The sequence below is a fragment of the Elgaria multicarinata genome, chromosome 8 (genome assembly GCF_023053635.1).
Source record: "Elgaria multicarinata webbii isolate HBS135686 ecotype San Diego chromosome 8, rElgMul1.1.pri, whole genome shotgun sequence".
Taxonomy (NCBI): Eukaryota; Metazoa; Chordata; class Lepidosauria; order Squamata; family Anguidae; genus Elgaria; species Elgaria multicarinata.
In genome coordinates this window covers 9645644-9664782 of record NC_086178.1, presented here as the reverse complement: position 1 = coordinate 9664782, position 19139 = coordinate 9645644, and the positions used below count along the sequence as shown (strand labels likewise).

Sequence of the window (19139 nt, the reverse complement as noted above, 5' to 3'; positions counted from 1 at the left end):
GCTGGAGCACATGCCACCCAGCTTATGGGACATTGGCAGCAAGACGTTGAGAATGCTATATGGCAGTTGGTAGCCCCTAGCACTAAGGCAGTGTACCTGCATGCAGGTAAGGAATTTCAGGCATTCAGGGAAGCCAAGCAGCTGCCCCTAGCATGGCCCATCCCTGTTGAGCACATTCAGGAATTCTGTGTGTTGGCCCATGAAAAAGGCCTTTCCACAAGAAAAATATCTGGTAAGTTAGGTGCTCTGGCTTTTTTGGCCAAAATACAAGGTGTGGCGCATAACACGGTGGACTTCCGGATCAGGCAGGCCTTAAAAGGATGGTCCAGAACTTCGCCTCAGCCTCAGGATAGTCGATTCTCAATTACCCTGGATATATTGGTCAGGCTAAAACCGCAGTGGCTCATCTTATGCAAATCGTCTTACGAGGCAGCTTTATTCCATGCAGTATCTGTGATTGCATTCTTTGGTGCTTTTCGCATAGCTGAGTTACTAGCCTTTTCAAAACAAGACCTTTCAAAGAGAGCTTTGCAATACTGCGACATAACACTTTCACATCAAGGGGTCATCCTGCAGTTGAGGAGATCTAAAACAGACCAGGAGGGCGGGGGCGTCAACATATACCTCAACCAGGCACCTGTTGCCGACATTTGTCCAGTGGCTGCGCTACAGACTTACATTAACTTCCGAGGCAATGGGGAAGGAAACCTTTTCTGCCATAACAACCCACTCACCACTAACAAAATTCCAATTTTGGACCATTACCAAAAAAGCACTTAATTCTTTAGGTCTACAAGAGGCATGCTTCGGCACCCATTCCTTTAGAATATGGGCAGCATCCATGGCTGCAGCTTTGGATTTATCCCAGGACATGATTCAAGGCATTGGTAGATGGCGATCTGCAGCATTCCAGTCTTACATCAGGTAAATGCCTCAGTAATAACACTTCTAGGTCACGCAGCTAACTATCCTGTCTATTTTAGATCGTTGGGGAAGCCAGGCTTTGGCTCGCATGATCATCTGTGGCCACAGTATGGTCTCCTCGGTTGGCAGAAGGGCAGCCACCTCTTCCTTTGGAACCCAGCTGGGCTTGAGCCAGTTCGCCGCAGTACAGTGGTTGGGCAGACGTGGGATGCGTTGGGAACGCCTGCTACCCACCTTATTTCAGGAGCCGATGGCTCCTGATACACCTCGGAAATCTGCCAAAATCCCTGGACTTACGCCAAAGGCATTCCGCTGCCCGGGAACAGGAGTGGAGATAGTGAAGAGAGGAAGTAAGCCACGGTTGTGGTTGTGATGGATGAACCATCCATGTCACAGATGGGGCAAACTCATCAAGGGAAGCAGATAAAGAAGAATTGAAAGAGGACACGGCTAAGTCCACAGAAGGGACAGAAATAACAGAAGAAAGAGAAGAAGACAAGGATTGAGAAAGAGCATTGTAATTTATAGAATGCAGATCTCAGCAAGATCGAAGAACAGAAGTTAAGAGAGGAGGATTATGAGTGAGAGCAAAAGAAACTAAATGATGATCCGACAATGGAAACTCAACAGCAGAAAATTCAGAAATAGAACAATTCTTAGAAAAGACGAGATCCAGATAGTGCCCAAGAGAATGTGTGGGAAGGTCAGACCAGTGCTTAAGACCAAAAGAAGAAGATAAAGAAAGAAATAGTAAAGCTATTGGGTCATTAGTATCATTGACATGGATGTTAAAATCACCCAGGATGAGGGTAGGAGAATTATCAGAAAGAAAAAAAGTTTAACCAAGAGTCAAAGTCAGAGATAAATTTTGACGATGGACCAGGAGGATGATAGATAACTGCAACTCGCAACCATAATGAAGTGAAAAGTCTCACCAATTGAGCTTAAAAAGAGGAATAACAGTGAGAAGGAGGAGCAGAAAGAGGCTGAAACCGGTATAAGCTGGAAAATAGAAGACCACACTGCCCCCACACCACTCGGAACAACTAGTGTGAGAAAAGGAGAGTCCTCCAAAGGAGAGGGCAGCAGTAATAGCAGTATCATGGGCAGGGAGCCAGGTTTCAGTAAGAGCAAGAAAATGCAAGGATCGCGAGAGAAATAGATTGTGAATGGCAACAGCCTTGGGAGCAATAGATCAACATAAAGAACAGGAAAAGGGTGACTGAGAGGGAGGAAGACATCGCATTGGGACTAGATTAGAAGAGGCAAAAAAAGAAGGTGCCATAAGATAGAGAATAGAAAAGATAAGAATAAAAGATTGAAGAATAGAAAAAAAATAAAATGATAAGTTCCACAGAGATAAGACAAGGGCCGGGCAGCAGCCTTAACCAGGGCTGGCCCAGCCACGACCGGCTCCGTCTTGTCACAGAACAATAACATAGAGCTATAAATAGCAAACAACCATAAATCGGTAAATGGCAGGAGACCACAAGAGCTATAAATAGCAAGCAACCAAGAATTAATAAATAAATACAGACACCAATCTGCAACACACAGAAACAATCAGGAAATGGAAGCAATGTCAAATACAGCACAATCAGGTTTAAGGGATGCGCAACATCAACTAATAAGAAAAACAAAAAGCCGCCACATAAAAAATGTCCAAGTCTTTAAGGCACTGTCACTTCAGTAACAATGCTTTCAGCATTAGACATGTGACCAAGGCAACACCCCCTTGGGGGATGGTCATGTCAAGATGGCCCTGCCTTGGGGTGGGCATGTTGAGGTGGGCATGCCTCCTTGAGGGTGGCCATGTTGTCCTCCGTTTTGGTTTCCAAAATATGGTCAACCTATGCTGGATGCTTTGGAGAAAAGATGTGACATTATCCTTAAAATGGTACATTATACCACATTACTAAAAGAAAATAGATCCCAATTAAGATTGGGAAATTTTCTCCAATTACATGCAAAATTTAATAGGTGGTGTTTTAGTCCATTAGTGCTTTTCCTCCCAAGCAGGTCCTATTCAATTTGTTAACTATGTTTTTCAGATTCCTTCTGTGGAGAAAGCACAATCCTCCATTTGTCTAGCGTTGAAACAAGCAGCTACATTTCTTTCTTCCTTTTTTAAAACACAAGTCTGTGGTTGCAAAATCTGAAGCCCACAGAGGGACATCTGAACATTATATATCCATATCTACCTATCTATATCACTGTAGTACTGACTTTTTTAGCTTTTGGGGAAGCCATTGCCTGCTTCTGGTGCATTTGAATCTGGATTTTGTGAGACCCACACAAACACACATTATAGATCGTTTCTTTAATAGAAATTGTGTAGTTTTTACTACCATGCTAAGAGAGTTTAAGGGTGTTTCTAATTACAGGGTTTAAGGGTGTTTCTAATTACAGGATATGACTTTCCATGTTAAATAAAGGTGTGTTCGACCACAACTAGCACCTTCGTAATGTTTGGGCAAAAACAACGTTATGTTCAATAACCTAACACACTGATTGTTAACTTTATTATTGATTTTATTATGTTTGTACAATCAATTGTGTTTTGTTAAATAGTTGATATTCTTAAGCCCCACTGAATAAGCCCCACTGAACACAGTGCAGATTATTCTGAGCAGACACACATAGGATCACACTGTTGATTGCATCTGGTGATGGATTTGCTGAATTCAGTTGAATAAACTGAGCTGTCTTAAGTATATGGGGTGGTGGAGAAAGAAAGTATCTCACATATCACAATACGTATGTACAGCATCCGCATCTCAGTCCATGCAGACCTAATACAAATCATTTTGATAGTGGTGGTACAATGCCACAATTGTCCATAGGCAGAAATATTCAAAAGATATCCCAGAGCGTCCAGGAATGAAACAACTGGAAGAACAGGTTTAATATACTATGGAAATATTTGATCATAAAGAGAGATAAAACTATCTATATTGGACCCAGGCAGAGAAAGCCTCTAAAAGGTCTAAACTAGCACCAGAAGCCCATTGTGAGTCTGGAGGAGTGAGCATAAGTCAGTTCTTCTTAACACCCATGACAATAGGAGTTGCAGGTTGTTGTTTTTAAGCATTTCCAGGACCAGCTCCTTGCACAGCACATTAGAGGTGTTTATCCTTGAGGTTAAAATTAGAAAAACATAAATGTAGAAAGATGCTTACTAGGCATGTGCTCCGCTCCGATTAGGAGCGGAGAAGCACTAGTGGATTGGCCTGCACCGCCTTACCCAGAGGTGGAGTAGAAGCGGACCGCGGACCCCTAGAAGCAAGGTGAAGAGAAGCGCCCATTTTTCGGAGCTCCTAGTTGAGGCGGAGAGCTCCGATCGCCATCTTGAAAACATTTCGCCATAGGATTGCATTGTGGGAAATAATCGCTGATAACTAGGGTTTTTTTGAAGCTATCGTTCTGGAAATTCTTGTGCACAGAGAGTCGTAGATGGGGGTCATTTTGAGACTACTCTCACCTCTCTGCGTCGTGCGGGTCGCGTGTTATATTTTTTAAAAAATCGGGTCAACAAACAGGGACAGCGCGGCTCAAACGGCGGTTTTCGGCTTTTTGCCCATAGGATTGCATTGCAGGAAAGAATCGGGGATAACTGGGTTGTTTTTTAAGCTATCGTTCTGAAAATTCTTGTGCTTAGACAGTCGTGGATGGGGGTCATTTTGAGACTACTCTCAACTTTCTGCGTCCTGTGGTTCACATGCTAGAATTTTTTAAAAATTGGGTCAACAAACAGTTTTTTTTTTTTGAAGCGATGACAGGCACATTCAACTCCCAATCCTGATGAGAATTGATCACCTCATGAAGCATCATCCTCCAATCCCAGCGTTTGAGGCGGGACTAAGCCAGAGTCACCCTGAGAGCTTTCTGCTTTGTGTCTCTTTGTGGGTTGGCGTTCGTGGAGAGAGGACTTAGTTAGTTAGTGCTGCTGCTGTGTTTGGACTTTGGAGATAGATTAGGATAGATTTAGCTTGGCGTGTGTGTGTTTGTTTGCTTCTTTCTGACTTTTAGCTTAGTTTGCCCTGTGTTTTTCCCTTTCTTTGATTTAATATAAACTTTACTTTTAAATTTTGGAGTGTGTGTTTGTTTGTTTGTTTGGTTGTCCCCCCCCCTTCCTTTCTTAAAGCCTGACTGTGTTCCTTCTGCTTTTGTGAAAGCTTTCTTTTGAAAGCATACAAACACTTCTTGTCCCATTTCCCTACATTTATTAGTAATATTCTTAAACATATTATTATATTCTTTTACATATTCTTAGTAGTATATTAGTATATTCTTATACATATTATTAGTAGTATTAATATTTTATTCTTCTTATACATATTAGTAGTAGTGTTTCGTTGGTTCTTTTCCCCCTCCCCTCTCTTAAATCCTGATTGTGTTTCCTTCTATCTATATACAAAAAAATACCAAAAAATACCAAAAAAAAATTATTCTCTTTTTCTTCTCTGTGTAACTTGGACTGTGAGTGTGCTGCTTTTGTGAAGTGCAACAGCCACAGATTGAGCATTTTGTGGAAAGCATACACACACTTCTTGTCCCATTTCCCTTCATTTAAACATATTATATTCTTATACATATTCTTAGTAGTATCTTATACATATTATTAGTAGTATTAATATTTTATTAGTCATCATGAGAAGAGGGAGCAGGCGTGCTGAAAGCAGCAAGGCTCAGGCTGGCACCAGTAAGCAGGCTGCCTCTCCTGCTGTGAAAATCAAACGGGCAACTCCTTGGCTGGCTGCTCCAAAACAGAAGCAGGACAAGCAGCAGGCAGAGCCACTTTCTTCTGCAACTTGCGGCTGGCGTTCTCTTTTTGAGGGTGGGAGCAGCAGTGCCATTAGAGGAGGAGGAGGAGTATCCCCAACTCCTTCATTATCCTCTGAGCCCACGAGCCCGCTGATGGACCTAGACGAGGTCCTCAGCACAGTGGACGGGGAGGAGGAGGAGGCGGTGGTCCTCCAGGATGTGGGGGCTGAGGAGGAGCAGCAGCAGGCCAAGGCTCTCTCCCCAGTCTCATCCCACACCTCTTCCGCTGCCACCCCTGTTTCTGTGGCAACACCAGAGAGATCAGATGGGCAATTGGTGGTGTCACCACGGAAACGAAAGACAAGCATAGTGTGGGACCACTTTGAGGTGGGAACAGATCCCCGCTTTGCTGTCTGTCGCCACTGCAAACTCACCCTAAGCAGGGGTTCATCTACAGGGCATTATGGAACCAGCAGCATGAAGATGCATCTTCAGAGGAAGCACCAGTCGGTCTTGCTGGGGAAAGAGGCGGGCAAGGCGACTGGTTCCAGGAAAAAGCCGAAGACTGCTGCTGGCACTGCCACTCTAAGCTCTCCATCTCCCATCCCCACAAGGGTTAGGCAGGCAACCCTGCAGGACATGGGGTGGGGGAAGTATGGACCCACAAGATGGCGTTTTCCAATGCCCACCCAGGGTGCTACTGTGGTGGGGCATCTGCCGGGACTGACTCCTCCCCAATACTAGATCTATGACATGTCACTCTGCCTGCCCCTCTGCTAGCCTGTCCTCCTCGGTGACCGACTCACTGGGATGGTTTGCGTTTGCAATGCGTGACTAACTGCAGTGCTGGCTTAGAAACCAGCCATCCTTGCCTCACTTCCTTGTGCCCCCAGAAATGCCCACAGCCTGCCTGCCTGCCTGCCTGCCTGTCTGCCCGCCTCCCCCGGGGTGCTGCTGTGGTGGGGCATCTGCCAGGACTGACTCCTCGCCTGCTCTGCCTGCCTGGTGCCTGGGAGATGGGCTTTGCAGTTCGTGCCCAGCACCCTCCGGCACACTTGCTCCCAGTCGTCCTCCTCTGTGCCCCTCAATGCGTAACTGCTGGCTTAGAAAGAAACAACCAGCCATCTTTGCCTCACTTGCTCCTTGCGCCCGCTTACGGGTTGGTTTGCTATGCGTTAGTGCTCAAGCCATCCTTGCGGCACTACAATGCATGCTGCCTGCCTGCCTGCCTGCCTGCCTGCCTTCCCTCCCTTCTCCCCTTCCCACCTCACAGGGATGGTATATGTGTCTTGCTTTGACTCAGGGGAGAAGTCCTTCCTGCGCTCACTTAGACTTTATCAAGTTCAATAATCCATTTTTCAAATGTGCAAGAAGATTTAGGGTTATCTCATGGCATGTTGGGATTTCCTTTCAACTGGCCCCATTGAGCTGTCTGCATTGCATCTTTAAATCCCTGACATACTGGAGTGCCCGATTTTCAAAACTTCCCCTAACATCAGGGGATGATGGGATTGCTTTGAGTCTGGGTGTCCATGTGGACACATAGATAAGCTGTCCTGGTGCCGAGTTTGAGGTTTCTAACATGCAAATTGACGGAGCTATAACAAGGGGTGTGAATGGGGTGCCCGATTTTCAAAAATTCCCCAAAAATCCGGGGATGATGGGATTGCCTTGAAACTTGGTGTGCATGTGTACACATAGATAAGCTATCGTGGTGCCAAGTTTGAGGTTTCTAACGTGCAAATTGACGGAGCTATCAAAAGGGGTGTGAATTAGGGTAATGGGTGGTGCGTTAGAGGTTAGAGCCGCGCCAAAAATCAGGGGATTATGGGATTTGCTTGAAACTTGGCATGCATGTGGACACATGGATAAGCTGTCCTGGTGCTGAGTTTGAGGTTTCTAACGTGCAAATTGACGGAGCTATCCCAAGGGGTCTGAATGGGATGCCCAATTTTCAAAAATTCCCCAAAAATCAGGGGATGTGGATCCCCGCTTTGCTGTCTGTCGCCACTGCAAACTCAGCCTAAGCAGGGGTTCATCTACAGGGCATTATGGAACCAGCAGCATGAAGATGTATCTTCAGAGGAAGCACCAGTCGGTCTTGCTGGGGAAAGAGGCGGGCAAGGCGACTGGTTCCAGGGGAAAGCCGAAGACTGCTGCTGCTGCTGCCACTCTAAGCTCTCCATCTCCCATCCCCACAAGGGTTAGGCAGGCAACCCTGCCGGAAATGGGGTGGGGGAAGTATGGACCCACAAGATGGCATTTTCCAACGCCCACCCAGGGTGCTACTGTGGTGGGGCATCTGCCGGGACTGACTCCTCCCCAATACTAGATCTATGACATGTCACTCTGCCTGCCCCTCTGCTAGCCTGTCCTCCTCGGTGACCGACTCGCTGGGATGGTTTGCGTTTGCAATGCGTGACTAATTGCAGTGCTGGCTTAGAAACCAGCCATCCTTGCCTCACTTCCTTGTGCCCCAAGAAATGCCCGCAGCCTGCCTGCTTGCCTGCCTGCCTGTCTGCCCGCCTCCCCCAGGGTGCTGCTGTGGTGGGGCATCTGCCAGGACTGACTCCTCGCCTGCTCTGCCTGCCTCTCTGCCCGCCTGGTGCCTGGGAGATGGGCTTTGCGGTTCGTGCCCAGCACCCTCCGGCACGCTTGCTCCCAGTCGTCCTCCTCTGTGCCCCTCAATGCGTAACTGCTGGCTTAGAAAGAAAGAACCAGCCATCTTTGCCTCACTTGCTCCTTGCGCCCGCTTACGGGTTGGTTTGCTATGCGTTAGTGCTCAAGCCATCCTTGCGGCACTACAATCCATGCTGCCTGCCTGCCTGCCTGCCTTCCCTCCCTTCTCCCCTTCCCACCTCACAGGGATGGTATATGTGTCTTGCTTTGACTCAGGGGAGAAGTCCTTCCTGCGCTCACTTAGACTTTATCAAGTTCAATAATCCATTTTTCAAATGTGCAAGAAGATTTAGGGTTATCTCGTGGCATGTTGGGATTTCCTTTCAACTGGCCCCATTAAGCTGTCTTCATTGCAACTTTAAATCCCTGACATACTGGAGTGTCCGAATTTCAAAAGTTCCCCTAACATCAGGGGATGATGGGATTGCCTTGAAACTTGGCATCCATGTGGACACATGGGTAAGCTGTCCTGGTGCCGAGTTTGAGGTTTCTTTTTTTAAAAAAATTTTTTTTATTATTATTAAAACAACAAACACAAATCAAAATCACTTAATACAAGATATTATCATACCTTACTATCATATATTCAATATTAACCTATTAAACATAATATAATAAACATAACAGTGCTCCCCCCACCTCGGGATCTCATTCTTGTTTCCAAAAACTCATAGTTTCATCTGTTGGTGGAACCCCCCTTCCTTTAGAAAATACAAACTCCAGGAACTTTTTCCATATACTCTCAAAATCATTCGTTTTTACTATGCCTCTTTGCATTTTTATATTACATGTCAATTTATCGTTTATAGCAATGTCCCACACTTCTTTATACCATTCTTCAATACAATAATCTCCTGTAATTTTCCAATTCCTAGTTACTATCAACCTCGCAGCTGTCAGTAGGTTCGTTATCAATTCTTTCATTTCTTTATTACATTTAGGATCATCATGCAGTGAGAGTAATGCAATCCTTGGTGTAACTTCTACTTTAAATCCCACAATCTGTTCAATCTCATAAAACACCATCTTCCATAACTTTTGCACATGTATACAATCCCACCACATATGTAAATACGTTCCCTTTTCTCCACAACCCCTCCAACAATCTGCTGAAAGCTGTTTATTAATCTTATTTAATCTAACCGGAGTTAAGTACCACCTCCATACAAGTTTATAATAATTCTCCTTTATTCTTACTGACATATTTCTCAACACTCTCTGTCTCCATAGTCCATCCCACCTCTGTTGTCCTATTTGTATCTTCAAATCAGTCTCCCAAACCATTTTCCCAGCACTATCCAGTTTGAGGTTTCTAACTTGCAAATTGACGTAGTTGTAGAATGGGACTTGATTTGGGTTGCCAAAAATCAGGGGATGATGGGATTGCCTTGAGTCTGGGCGTCCATGTGGACACATAGATAAGCTGTCCTGGTGCCGAGTTTGAGGTTTCTAACATGCAAATTGATGGAGCTATCCCATGGGGTGTGAATGGGGTGCCCAGTTTTCAAAAAATTGCCAAAAATCAGGGGATGATGGGATTTGCTTGAAACTTGGCGTCCATGTGGACACATAGATAAGCTATCATGGTGCCAAGTTTGAGGTTTCTAATGTGCAAATTGTCTGAGCTATCAAAAGGGGTGTGAATTTGGGTTATGGGTGGTGCGTTAGAGGTTAGAGCCATGCCAAAAATCAGGGGATGATGGGACTGCCTTGAGTCTGGGCGTCCATGTGGACACATGTATAAGCTTTCATGGTGCCGAGTTTGAGGTTTCTAACATGCAAATTGACGGAGCTATCCCAAGGGGTGTGAATGGGGTTCCCGATTTTCATAAATTCCCCAAAAATCAGGGGATGATGGGATTTGCTTGAAACTTGGCATCCATGTGGACACATGGAGGAGCTATCATGGTGCCGGGTTTGAGGTTTCTAACATGCAAATTGACAGAGCTATCAAAAGGGGTGTGAATTAGGGTTATGGGTGGTGCGTTAGAGGTTAGAGCCACGCCAAAAATCAGGGGATGATGGGACTGCCTTGAGTCTGGGCGTCCATGTGGACACATGGATCAGCTGTCATGGTGGTGAGTTTGAGGTTTCTAACGTTCAAATTGATGGAGCTATGGAAAGGGGTGTGAATGGGGTGCCCGATTTTCAGAAATTCCCCAAAAATCAGGGGATGATGGGATTTGCTTGAAACTTGGCATGCGTATGTATACGTCCATGAGGTGTCATGGTGCCTAACGTGAGGTTTCTAACTTGAACAAAAAAAAGTTGTATACTTTTTTAGCTTTCAATGCAACCCTATGGGGGGGGGGAAAACGGAGCTCCGGATCCGGATCCGGAGCTCCGAGCGGAGCGGAGCGGAAGTGGGCAGAGCGGGGGCGGGGTGAAGCGGGCCACTTCAAAAATGGCGGATCTCTAAGTGAAGCGGAGCGGGGGGTCTGTGCACACCCCTAGTTTGGTGTATATTCCGTGGAATCAGGAGACCTGGAATTCCTCATTGGATTGATAATTGTGTGTACAAGTAAATTTATTATAGGATCCATAGGGAGCGTAATACCAGTAAAATTATCAGTGGTTTAGATGAGGAGGGATATTATTAAATTATTTCTTATAAGCATCATCCTGTGGTCTTCCAGATTTCACATATATTCTTCATTTTATTGTACATTAATCTGCTGTTTACCAATTTGTGAACCTTTTGCCCCCAAAATAGTATACAAACAAACCTTAACAAGCAGTTGGTTCCCCCTGAATACAGTCCGTGAAGAAAAATGAAATCATAGTTAAAGGACATAAATATTGAATTACAGTGAAAACCTTTGTTATTTGTGGAATCTGTGTGCCAACAGCTTTCCAACAAAGTTTGTTTCATGAGAATCGGTCAACAAGAAGATAGTGAAAAAGGTCTAACCAACTCCTGGCTTTGAATTATATGTATACAATTAAAAATAATATTAAAATACTTTTTCATATCACATTTGATCCATAATATTTTATTAACACAACTCTTTTGTCCATAGTTACGACAGAAAGTAAAGAATTCAAAATTCTCTTCACTGAGGGCCTTGCTAGACCATGCCGAATAAGCCGGCAGGGAGACGGGGCGACGGCATGCTAACTTTAGTGTGCGCTGCCCTGCCTCCTACACGCATGATGCGCAGGGACTCCAGAAGCCCTGCAACATCGGCCATTTTTTTTTAAAGGGGTCACGTGCGCCCCGAAGACTCCAGACAAGGTAAGTGGGGTTTTTTTAAAAAAATTATCCTTCCCTCGCCCCCATCCCATCCCCAGCTGTCCTTCCCTCGCCCCCAATCCCATCCCCAATGTCCGTCCCTCGCCCCCCCTGTGCCATCCCCAGCTCTCCAGCTTTCCCCCCACCCTGTGCCATCTCCGATGTCCGGCTTTCCCCCCTCTCTCCTGGCAGGTTCGGCCTTCCCCCTGTCCCTCTCTTCCCCCCCCGGGATCCCCCTCGGGCCGATGGGCATAGTGCTCCTATGAGCGCTGTGCCCAGTCCGTGGCGTTTCCCGGCTACTCGCGAGTAAGCAAGTAGCCGCAAAAAGCCACGGACCCTGCTAGAATTCACTTATGGTGCGTTAAGGGAGGTCTCAGCACGGCCTGACCCCAGATTCCCCTGAGCGTTATCTGGATGCACAGCAGGGAAACCGGGCCTCACAGTGTGCTAAAACCTCATCTAGCAAGGCCCTGAAACTCTTTCTCAGCTTAATAACGTATTGATAAATTATTTGGAAAGAAGTACCTTAATGAAAGTATTTTCATAAAGTCTAATTCCAAGTCTCCACATGTTTCCAATGAAAGGAAGGGGAAGAGGCCCAGGAGGGTAGTTTCTGCATGACCAGAGTTGTCTCAGGAAGACCAAAATCAGAAGAGCCACCAGCAAAGCAATCAGAAGTGCCCGTATCTCCATCATTCTCCTGCCTTCTCTTTGTCTTTGACTGTTGCTAAGATGTCTGGGTGTGTTGACTCTGCTTTCTCTGATGGCCTTTTGCCTTCCTTAAAGATGTTGCCACTTCTTTGTCTTGTTCTTTGTTAACATCTATTTATATTCTCCAATTACAAAACAACAAAAACAAATAAGCATTATCTCCTCTGATATCATGGGCTTTGCTAGACCTGCTGGGATAAGCTTGCAAGGGAGGCAGGGCCATGGCGTGCTAACGTTACCGCACGCTGCCCCAGCTTCCAGATGCCGGACGCGCAGGGACGACGCAAGCCCTGCAGCGTCCGCCATTTTTTTTTTAGTTTAAAGGGGCCATATGCAGCCGGAAGACTCTGGAGAAGGTAAGGTTTTTTTTTAGTTAACCCCCCCATCTGTCCTCCCTCACCATCTCCCGTTCGTCGCCCCCCGTCCTCCCTCGCCATCTCCCGTTCGTTGTCCCCGTCCTCCCTCGCCATCTCCCTTTTGTCGCCCCCGTCCTCCCTCGCCATCTCCCGTTCGTCACCCCCATCCTCCCTTGCCATCTCTCGTTCGTCACCCCCCGTCCTCCCTCGCCATCTCCCGTTCGTTGCCCCCCATCCTCCCTGGCCATCTCCCATTCGTCACCCCCCTGTCCTCCCTGGCCATCTCCCATTCGTCGCCCCTGTCCTCCCTTGCCATCTCCCGTTCGTCGCCCCCCACCATCCCCTCTCCTGCTGGTCTGGCCTTCCCTCCCCCATCTCCCACCCCCCGGATCACCCCCCCTGGCACGATGGGCACAGCGCTTGTATGAGTGCTGTGCCAGGTCCGTGGCTTTTCGCGGCTACTCACGAGTAAGTGAGTAGCAGCAAAAAGCCACGGACCTTCCTAGACATTTCGCAGCCCCGGCCTGAGGCTGGGGCTGTGAAAAAGGTGCGCCATAAGCGACTTCGCTTATGGCGCGTTAGAGGAGGCCTCAGTGCAGCCTGGCGCCAGATTCCCCTGTGCGTCATCTGGACGCACAGCAGGGAAACTGGCCCACAAAGCACGCTAAGGCCTTGTCTAGCAAGGCCCCATATCTATGTAGCCTTGTAATTTGGTCCCCCAGGCATGTGTCACAATAGCAGGGTGTGTTTTGCAAAATGGCTAATTATGATATGTGTCACTCTAATGATTGGAAGGAGGGGTGTTTAATTACAGATGCCAGTGTAATCCTGCCTAAAGCTAACACAGGACCATTTGGCTGGTGGCCAGTTGCCACAGATATTCAGAGACGTCAGTGTACCATATATTGATGAAATATGTATGAACCTAAGAAGAGTCTTGCTGGATCAGACAAAAGGCCTATGTAGTTCAACATCTTATTTCCCACAGTGACCAACCAGATGCCACTGAGCGGCCAATAAGCAAGAGATGAGGGCATTAGCCTTCTCCCAGTGTAGCTCTCTAGCAACAGGCATTCAGAAGAAAGCCTTTGATAGCCTTATCCTCTGTGGTTTGTCCAAAGCCTTTTACGTTCTTGGCATCATGGATGTGTGAATCCTGTCTCTTTTATTTCCAGGAACTTTTTTTATTTTGTCTCCCTGTACTCTCAGCTATCCAAGGAGAGTTGCAAGCACATCTGCATATACCAGCAGTCTCCCTGTTGCCCTCCTGATTTGTTGGTGGCCATGCTGACTGGGGCTGAAGGACAATGTAGTCCAGCCCAGCTTGAGGGCACCAGGTTGATAAAAGCTGCTGGCAGAGACCATCCTGGAAAGTGCTAGGTACGTGCTGGAAAATGGGTTGTTTCTTCCTTTATATTTTACATTAGCCTTTGTCCATGAACAGCTCTCTTTGCATGAGTTGAGGATAGGAACTGATCAAGTTTTGGTAATGAGGATGACTGCATGGGTGTACTAGGGAGGTGATGGATTCCCCAGGAAAAGGGGGCACGGGGGCGGAGCTTGGCAGCCATGGAGGCGGCGGGGGTTTTCTGATTCTCTAACCGGTCTTGCTGGAAAAGAACAATTATCTCCTTATTAAAGGGTATAAATCTTTAAACAACACAACAGAAAAGGACTATGGATGTTAACTGATTAATTTGCTGATGTCGGAAAAAGCTGGAAGAGATAAGGTAAGGCCAGTTGGAAGGTTTTTACACGGCTGTGAAAGTGAAACCTGACTGCTGTATTTGGCTGTTGCGACGATAGTTAAAGCAGTGAAGGGTTTGTTTTTGTTAGATGCGGACTTGATTTATAGTGAGTCTCACTTCTTATCTTCTAATACAAAGTGGAAAGACTGTAGAATTGGCTCTATAAAGAGGAAAGTAATGCAGATGAAGCTTGTTGTAGTTAACATCGGCAGTGAGTGAAGGGGGGGCAACGGAAGTGTGTCAGCAGCGTTCAGTGAGGGGGTGAATTGTTTACGATCTGCGGATTGTTGATGACTTGTTGAGGCCCCCTCTAGTGAATGCTGTTTTGATATTGGAGGTCAATTTTCACCCCCCTGAGAAGAAAGAGTGACTAATATGCAGAAAACAAGCTAATAGATATGAACTGTTAACAAAGAGAGCCGAAGCTAAAGATTTATACCCTATGTCTAACATCAAAAAAAGATTTAAGAAAGAGTGGAAAAGGTTAAATATACAGAAAAAGCGACCAAGCAACCATAACCTCTCCCATTTGGGAATTCCAGTCTCTGAAGGAGAGCAGGAAGACGAAGACACAGACCCAGTTTTTTTAGACACAGAGCCAAAAAAAAAAAAAAAACATGGCTGAAGGGGGAAAAGCAACTGGCAGTCAGCCACCCTCTTTAGTGGAAATTAAAGCTGCAATTGCAGAGAACAACACAGTCATTTTTTAAAAAATGGATCAGCAAATGGATATTTTTAGAAAACAAATGCGTGTGCTGGCTGATAAGATGGCAGAGAACTCAAACGCCATTAAGGATCTTGAGACAAAAGCTGAATTGAACCAGAAGAAGCAAGAGGCTTTTGAAAAATCAACAAATATTCAATTTAAAGATTATGAATTAAGACTGATAGCCTTGGAGGATCAATCTCATCAATCATCAATATGAATTAAACAGCTAAAGCAAACACAAGGAGAAGATCTAAGAGAAATCATTCTGAATTGGTTCAAAGAGCTGATGCTTGACCTACAAATAGATGGATCGGATATAGATCGAGTTCACCGTGTGGGGGGGCAAAACTACAAAGGGACTAGAGACATTTTGATGAAATTTGGTAATTATTATAAAAAAGAGCAAGTTATGAAAGAATTGAGATCTATGGCCCAGTTGCAGTATAAAGGCAAAGCAGTGCAAATTTATAATGATCTTTCTCAGCACACATTAAATTGGTGACGCAGTATTAAACCAATAACTGAAATACTGGTGAAGAACAAAATTCCATATTCGTGGGGTTATCCTGTTTTTCTAAGATTTACATACAGTGGGGGGGAACACAGAGTAACCTCACTGGATCAAGGCAAAGAGTTGCTGAAGAGGCTGGGTCTGTATGGGGAAGCAAGTGGGACTGGAACGGGTGGGGGGGAATGAGGCTGGGACATCTGGGGTGTAATAGAACTGTTAATCATATTATGAGATAATTGTAGACAGAAATGTTAAACATAGAAACCTTGCCGGCCAGGCGCAGCACTGCCTCCCCCCTCCCTTTAAAGTAGATGGCTGGAGTATTAGACTCATGGGGATGGGGGGGGAACAGAGTGGGGGGATGGGGAGGGGGGAAGGTAGGAGGGAAGGGGTTGGGGTAAGAGGGTGGGGGTAGTTGTATGGAGTTTGTGTTTTTATGTAAGTAAATTTGAGTTGCAGAGCACAAGGGATCGGAAGAGACTTCAAAAGGGTGAATATGGATAAAAAGATAAAAGTATCAACACTCAATGTTAAAGGTTTGGGGGCAGTCGTGAAAAGGAGGAGAATAGAACAAATGTTTAATAAAGAAGGTTCGGATATTATAATGATGCAAGAAACACACCAAGGCTCCGAGAATGCAAATATGATAAAATTAAATTGGTTAGCTTATTATGAAAAGTCATTAGGGACGTCAAAAAAAATGGAGTGGCCACTTTGATCTCAAAAAAAAGTGGGTTCATATTAGAAGAAACAAAAAAAGGACGATGGGGCAGATATCTTATGTTAAAAGGTAAAATTGAAGGAAAGGTATATATGCTAATTAATGTGTATGCCCCAAATGAGAGACATAGAGAGTTTTTTATAAAGTTATTTAAAGAAATAGAAGAATTCAAGGAGGGGTATGTTATATTAGCTGGGGACTTTAATATGGTTATGGATAATAGATGGGACAGGTCGAATCCCACTAATGTTGAAAAGAGGAATAATATAACTATATTGAATAAATTAGTAAAAGAAAATGATTATTCAGATTCTTGGCGTTTACTCAATGGGATTAAGCCTGGGTTTTCATATTTTTCCCCAGTTCATCATACATACTCCAGGATAGATTATATATTTGTCTCAAAAGATTTTGCAATGAAGATTTGTAAAATGGAAATGGGGGTAATAAAAGTAACTGATCATGCCTTGTTAAGTTTAGAATTTGCAGTCAAGAAGAACTATAAAGAGGCATATAGATGGAAGTTGAATACAAAAATACTGAAATATAATAAAGTGGTAGAGAAAATCCAGAAGGAATTGTCGGAGTCATGGGAAATTAATGAAAAGGGAGGAACAGCTGGGTCAGTCGTTTGGGACACCATGAAGGCTGTAGTAAGAGGAATTTGTATTAGAGAGATGTGTAGCTTAAAAAGACAACAACGTGCAGAGCAGGAAAAGTTGAAGATAGAAATTAGAAATTTGGAGGAAGAATATTGGCAAGGTAAAAATAAATATAAATTAGTAGAAATACAAGCTAAGAAGAAACAATTAGAAAATTTAAATTTAGAGAAGGTTCAAAAGAATTTAATATATATGAAAAGGGAATATTTCGAAAACAGTAATAAGAATTCTAGGTTGCTTGCCAGGCTCACACAAAAAGAAAAAGGGAGGAATGGGATAGAAGTATTGAAGGATAATCGAGGGAATTATTGTCACATAATGAAAGATAAAATAAAAATTTTCCAGGAATTTTATCAGGAACTATATAAAGGTAAAGAAATTCAACAAGAAAAGGTGGAGGAATATATTGGAAGGTATATAAAGAACAGAATAAAATCAGAATATAAAGAGCTAATGGAGAAGGTAATAACTCAAAGAGAAGTTGAAGATGTAATTGATAATTTGAAAGTTGGTAAATCACCGGGAGCAGATGGTTTGGGACCAGAATATTATAAAGTTTTCAAAGAATTTTTAGTTCCAAAATTACTGAAACTTTATAATATGATATTATTAGGAGAGAAGATACCTGAATCATGGGAACACTCATTGATAATTCTAATTCCAAAACCAGATAAAGACCTGACTAGTCCTGATTCTTACAGACCTATCTCGTTAATAAATCAGGATGCCAAAATTTTCTCATCTATTATGGCTAAACGGTTAAATAAATTTATATCATAATACATAGGAGAAGATCAATGTGGGTTTGTGGCAGGAAGGCAGATGCATAATCTAGTGGGAAGAGTTTTAAATGTAATAAATGTAATAAAAAAATCAAATATCAAGGCAGGAATTATGGCATTGGATAGTTTTAAGGCTTTTGATTGTGTGAGCTGGCAGGCATTAAAGATTATTGGAGATAAATTGGGATTTGGAAATAAATTTAAAAACATAATAGAACAGTTATATTCCAAAAATACAGCTGTAGTGGTGGTAAATGATGGACTCACTGAAAAGATACGACTAGCCAGAGGAACAAGACAAGGATGTCTGCTCTCGCCGGTCCTGTTTGTAATGGTTATGGAAGTATTGGCGAAGGCACTAAGGGAGGATGAAGAGTTAGAAGGAATTGGAGAGATAAGGGAAATAAAGTTAAATATGTTTGCGGATGATACTTTATTGACCATTAAGAACCCAATAAGAAAAATAGAAAGAATCAAATATCAGTTGAGGGAACTTGAAGAAATTACAGGGTTAAGAATAAATTGGTCTAAATCAGAGATGATGCTGTTTAATTATACTAAGAAGGAAGAAAAGGAATGGGAACATAAGGGAATAGAAATGAGAGTTAAGGAGGAGATTAAATATTTGGGAATCAAAATTACAAAAAAATTAGAGAATCTTGAAAAGGAAAATTTAATGAGGTTAAAGAAAGAGGTATTAGAGAAATTGGAGAAATATAAAAGACTAAATTTATCTTGGTTTGGAAGAATAGCTTTAATAAAAATGAAGATTTTAGCTAAAATTAATTTTGTGTTTAGGATGTTACCAATAAAAATATCAGAAACCGAGATAAAAAGTTGGCAAAATATTATTAATAAATATTGTAATGGAGAAAAGAGAGTAAGAGTGAATAAAAATAATTGGTATCTAAGCCAAACAAAGGGTGGATTGGGTCTCCCAAATATAAAATTATACTACTCAGCAAATAGATTGACATATTGTAGAAGCAATTATAGGAGTAGGAGTTTTACATTGGATGGAAGAAAAAACTATAAATAATGTAGAGATGAGTTTGGATAATGTCTTTTTTAAAGATGGAGGGAGAAAGTGGGTTGGAAGTATAGATAATCCACTCCTGAGGACTCAATGGGAAATTTGGAGTAAATTTAAAGGGAAGTTGCTTCCGAGCAACTCTCCCTTAGCACCGATAATAATGTTAAAGAATTTCCCAGAGGATCTGAAGGGTAGATTATGTAAAATATTAAAAGAGAAAAGTAAAATGAAACTAAAGGATTGGTTAAGAGATATAAAAACAAGAGAAGATGTGGAAAAATTGTTAAAAGGAGAAAAAATTATCCTG

At 43.7% G+C, this 19139-nt stretch overlaps 1 protein-coding gene and 1 pseudogene across 1 annotated transcript in view; both read right to left on the bottom strand.

Annotated features, from left to right (window-relative positions):
- The window catches only part of LOC134402404 (cytochrome P450 2J2-like), a 48793-nt gene extending 36498 nt beyond the window's left edge, over positions 1–12295 (bottom strand). Inside the window, exon 1 of the mRNA XM_063131833.1 lies at positions 12125–12295. Coding sequence (XP_062987903.1) covers positions 12125–12295 — 171 coding nt within the window. The remainder of the gene's footprint in view (positions 1–12124) is intronic.
- Positions 1–19139, bottom strand: part of LOC134402394 (cytochrome P450 2J5-like) — a 183838-nt pseudogene that overhangs the window by 36582 nt on the left and 128117 nt on the right.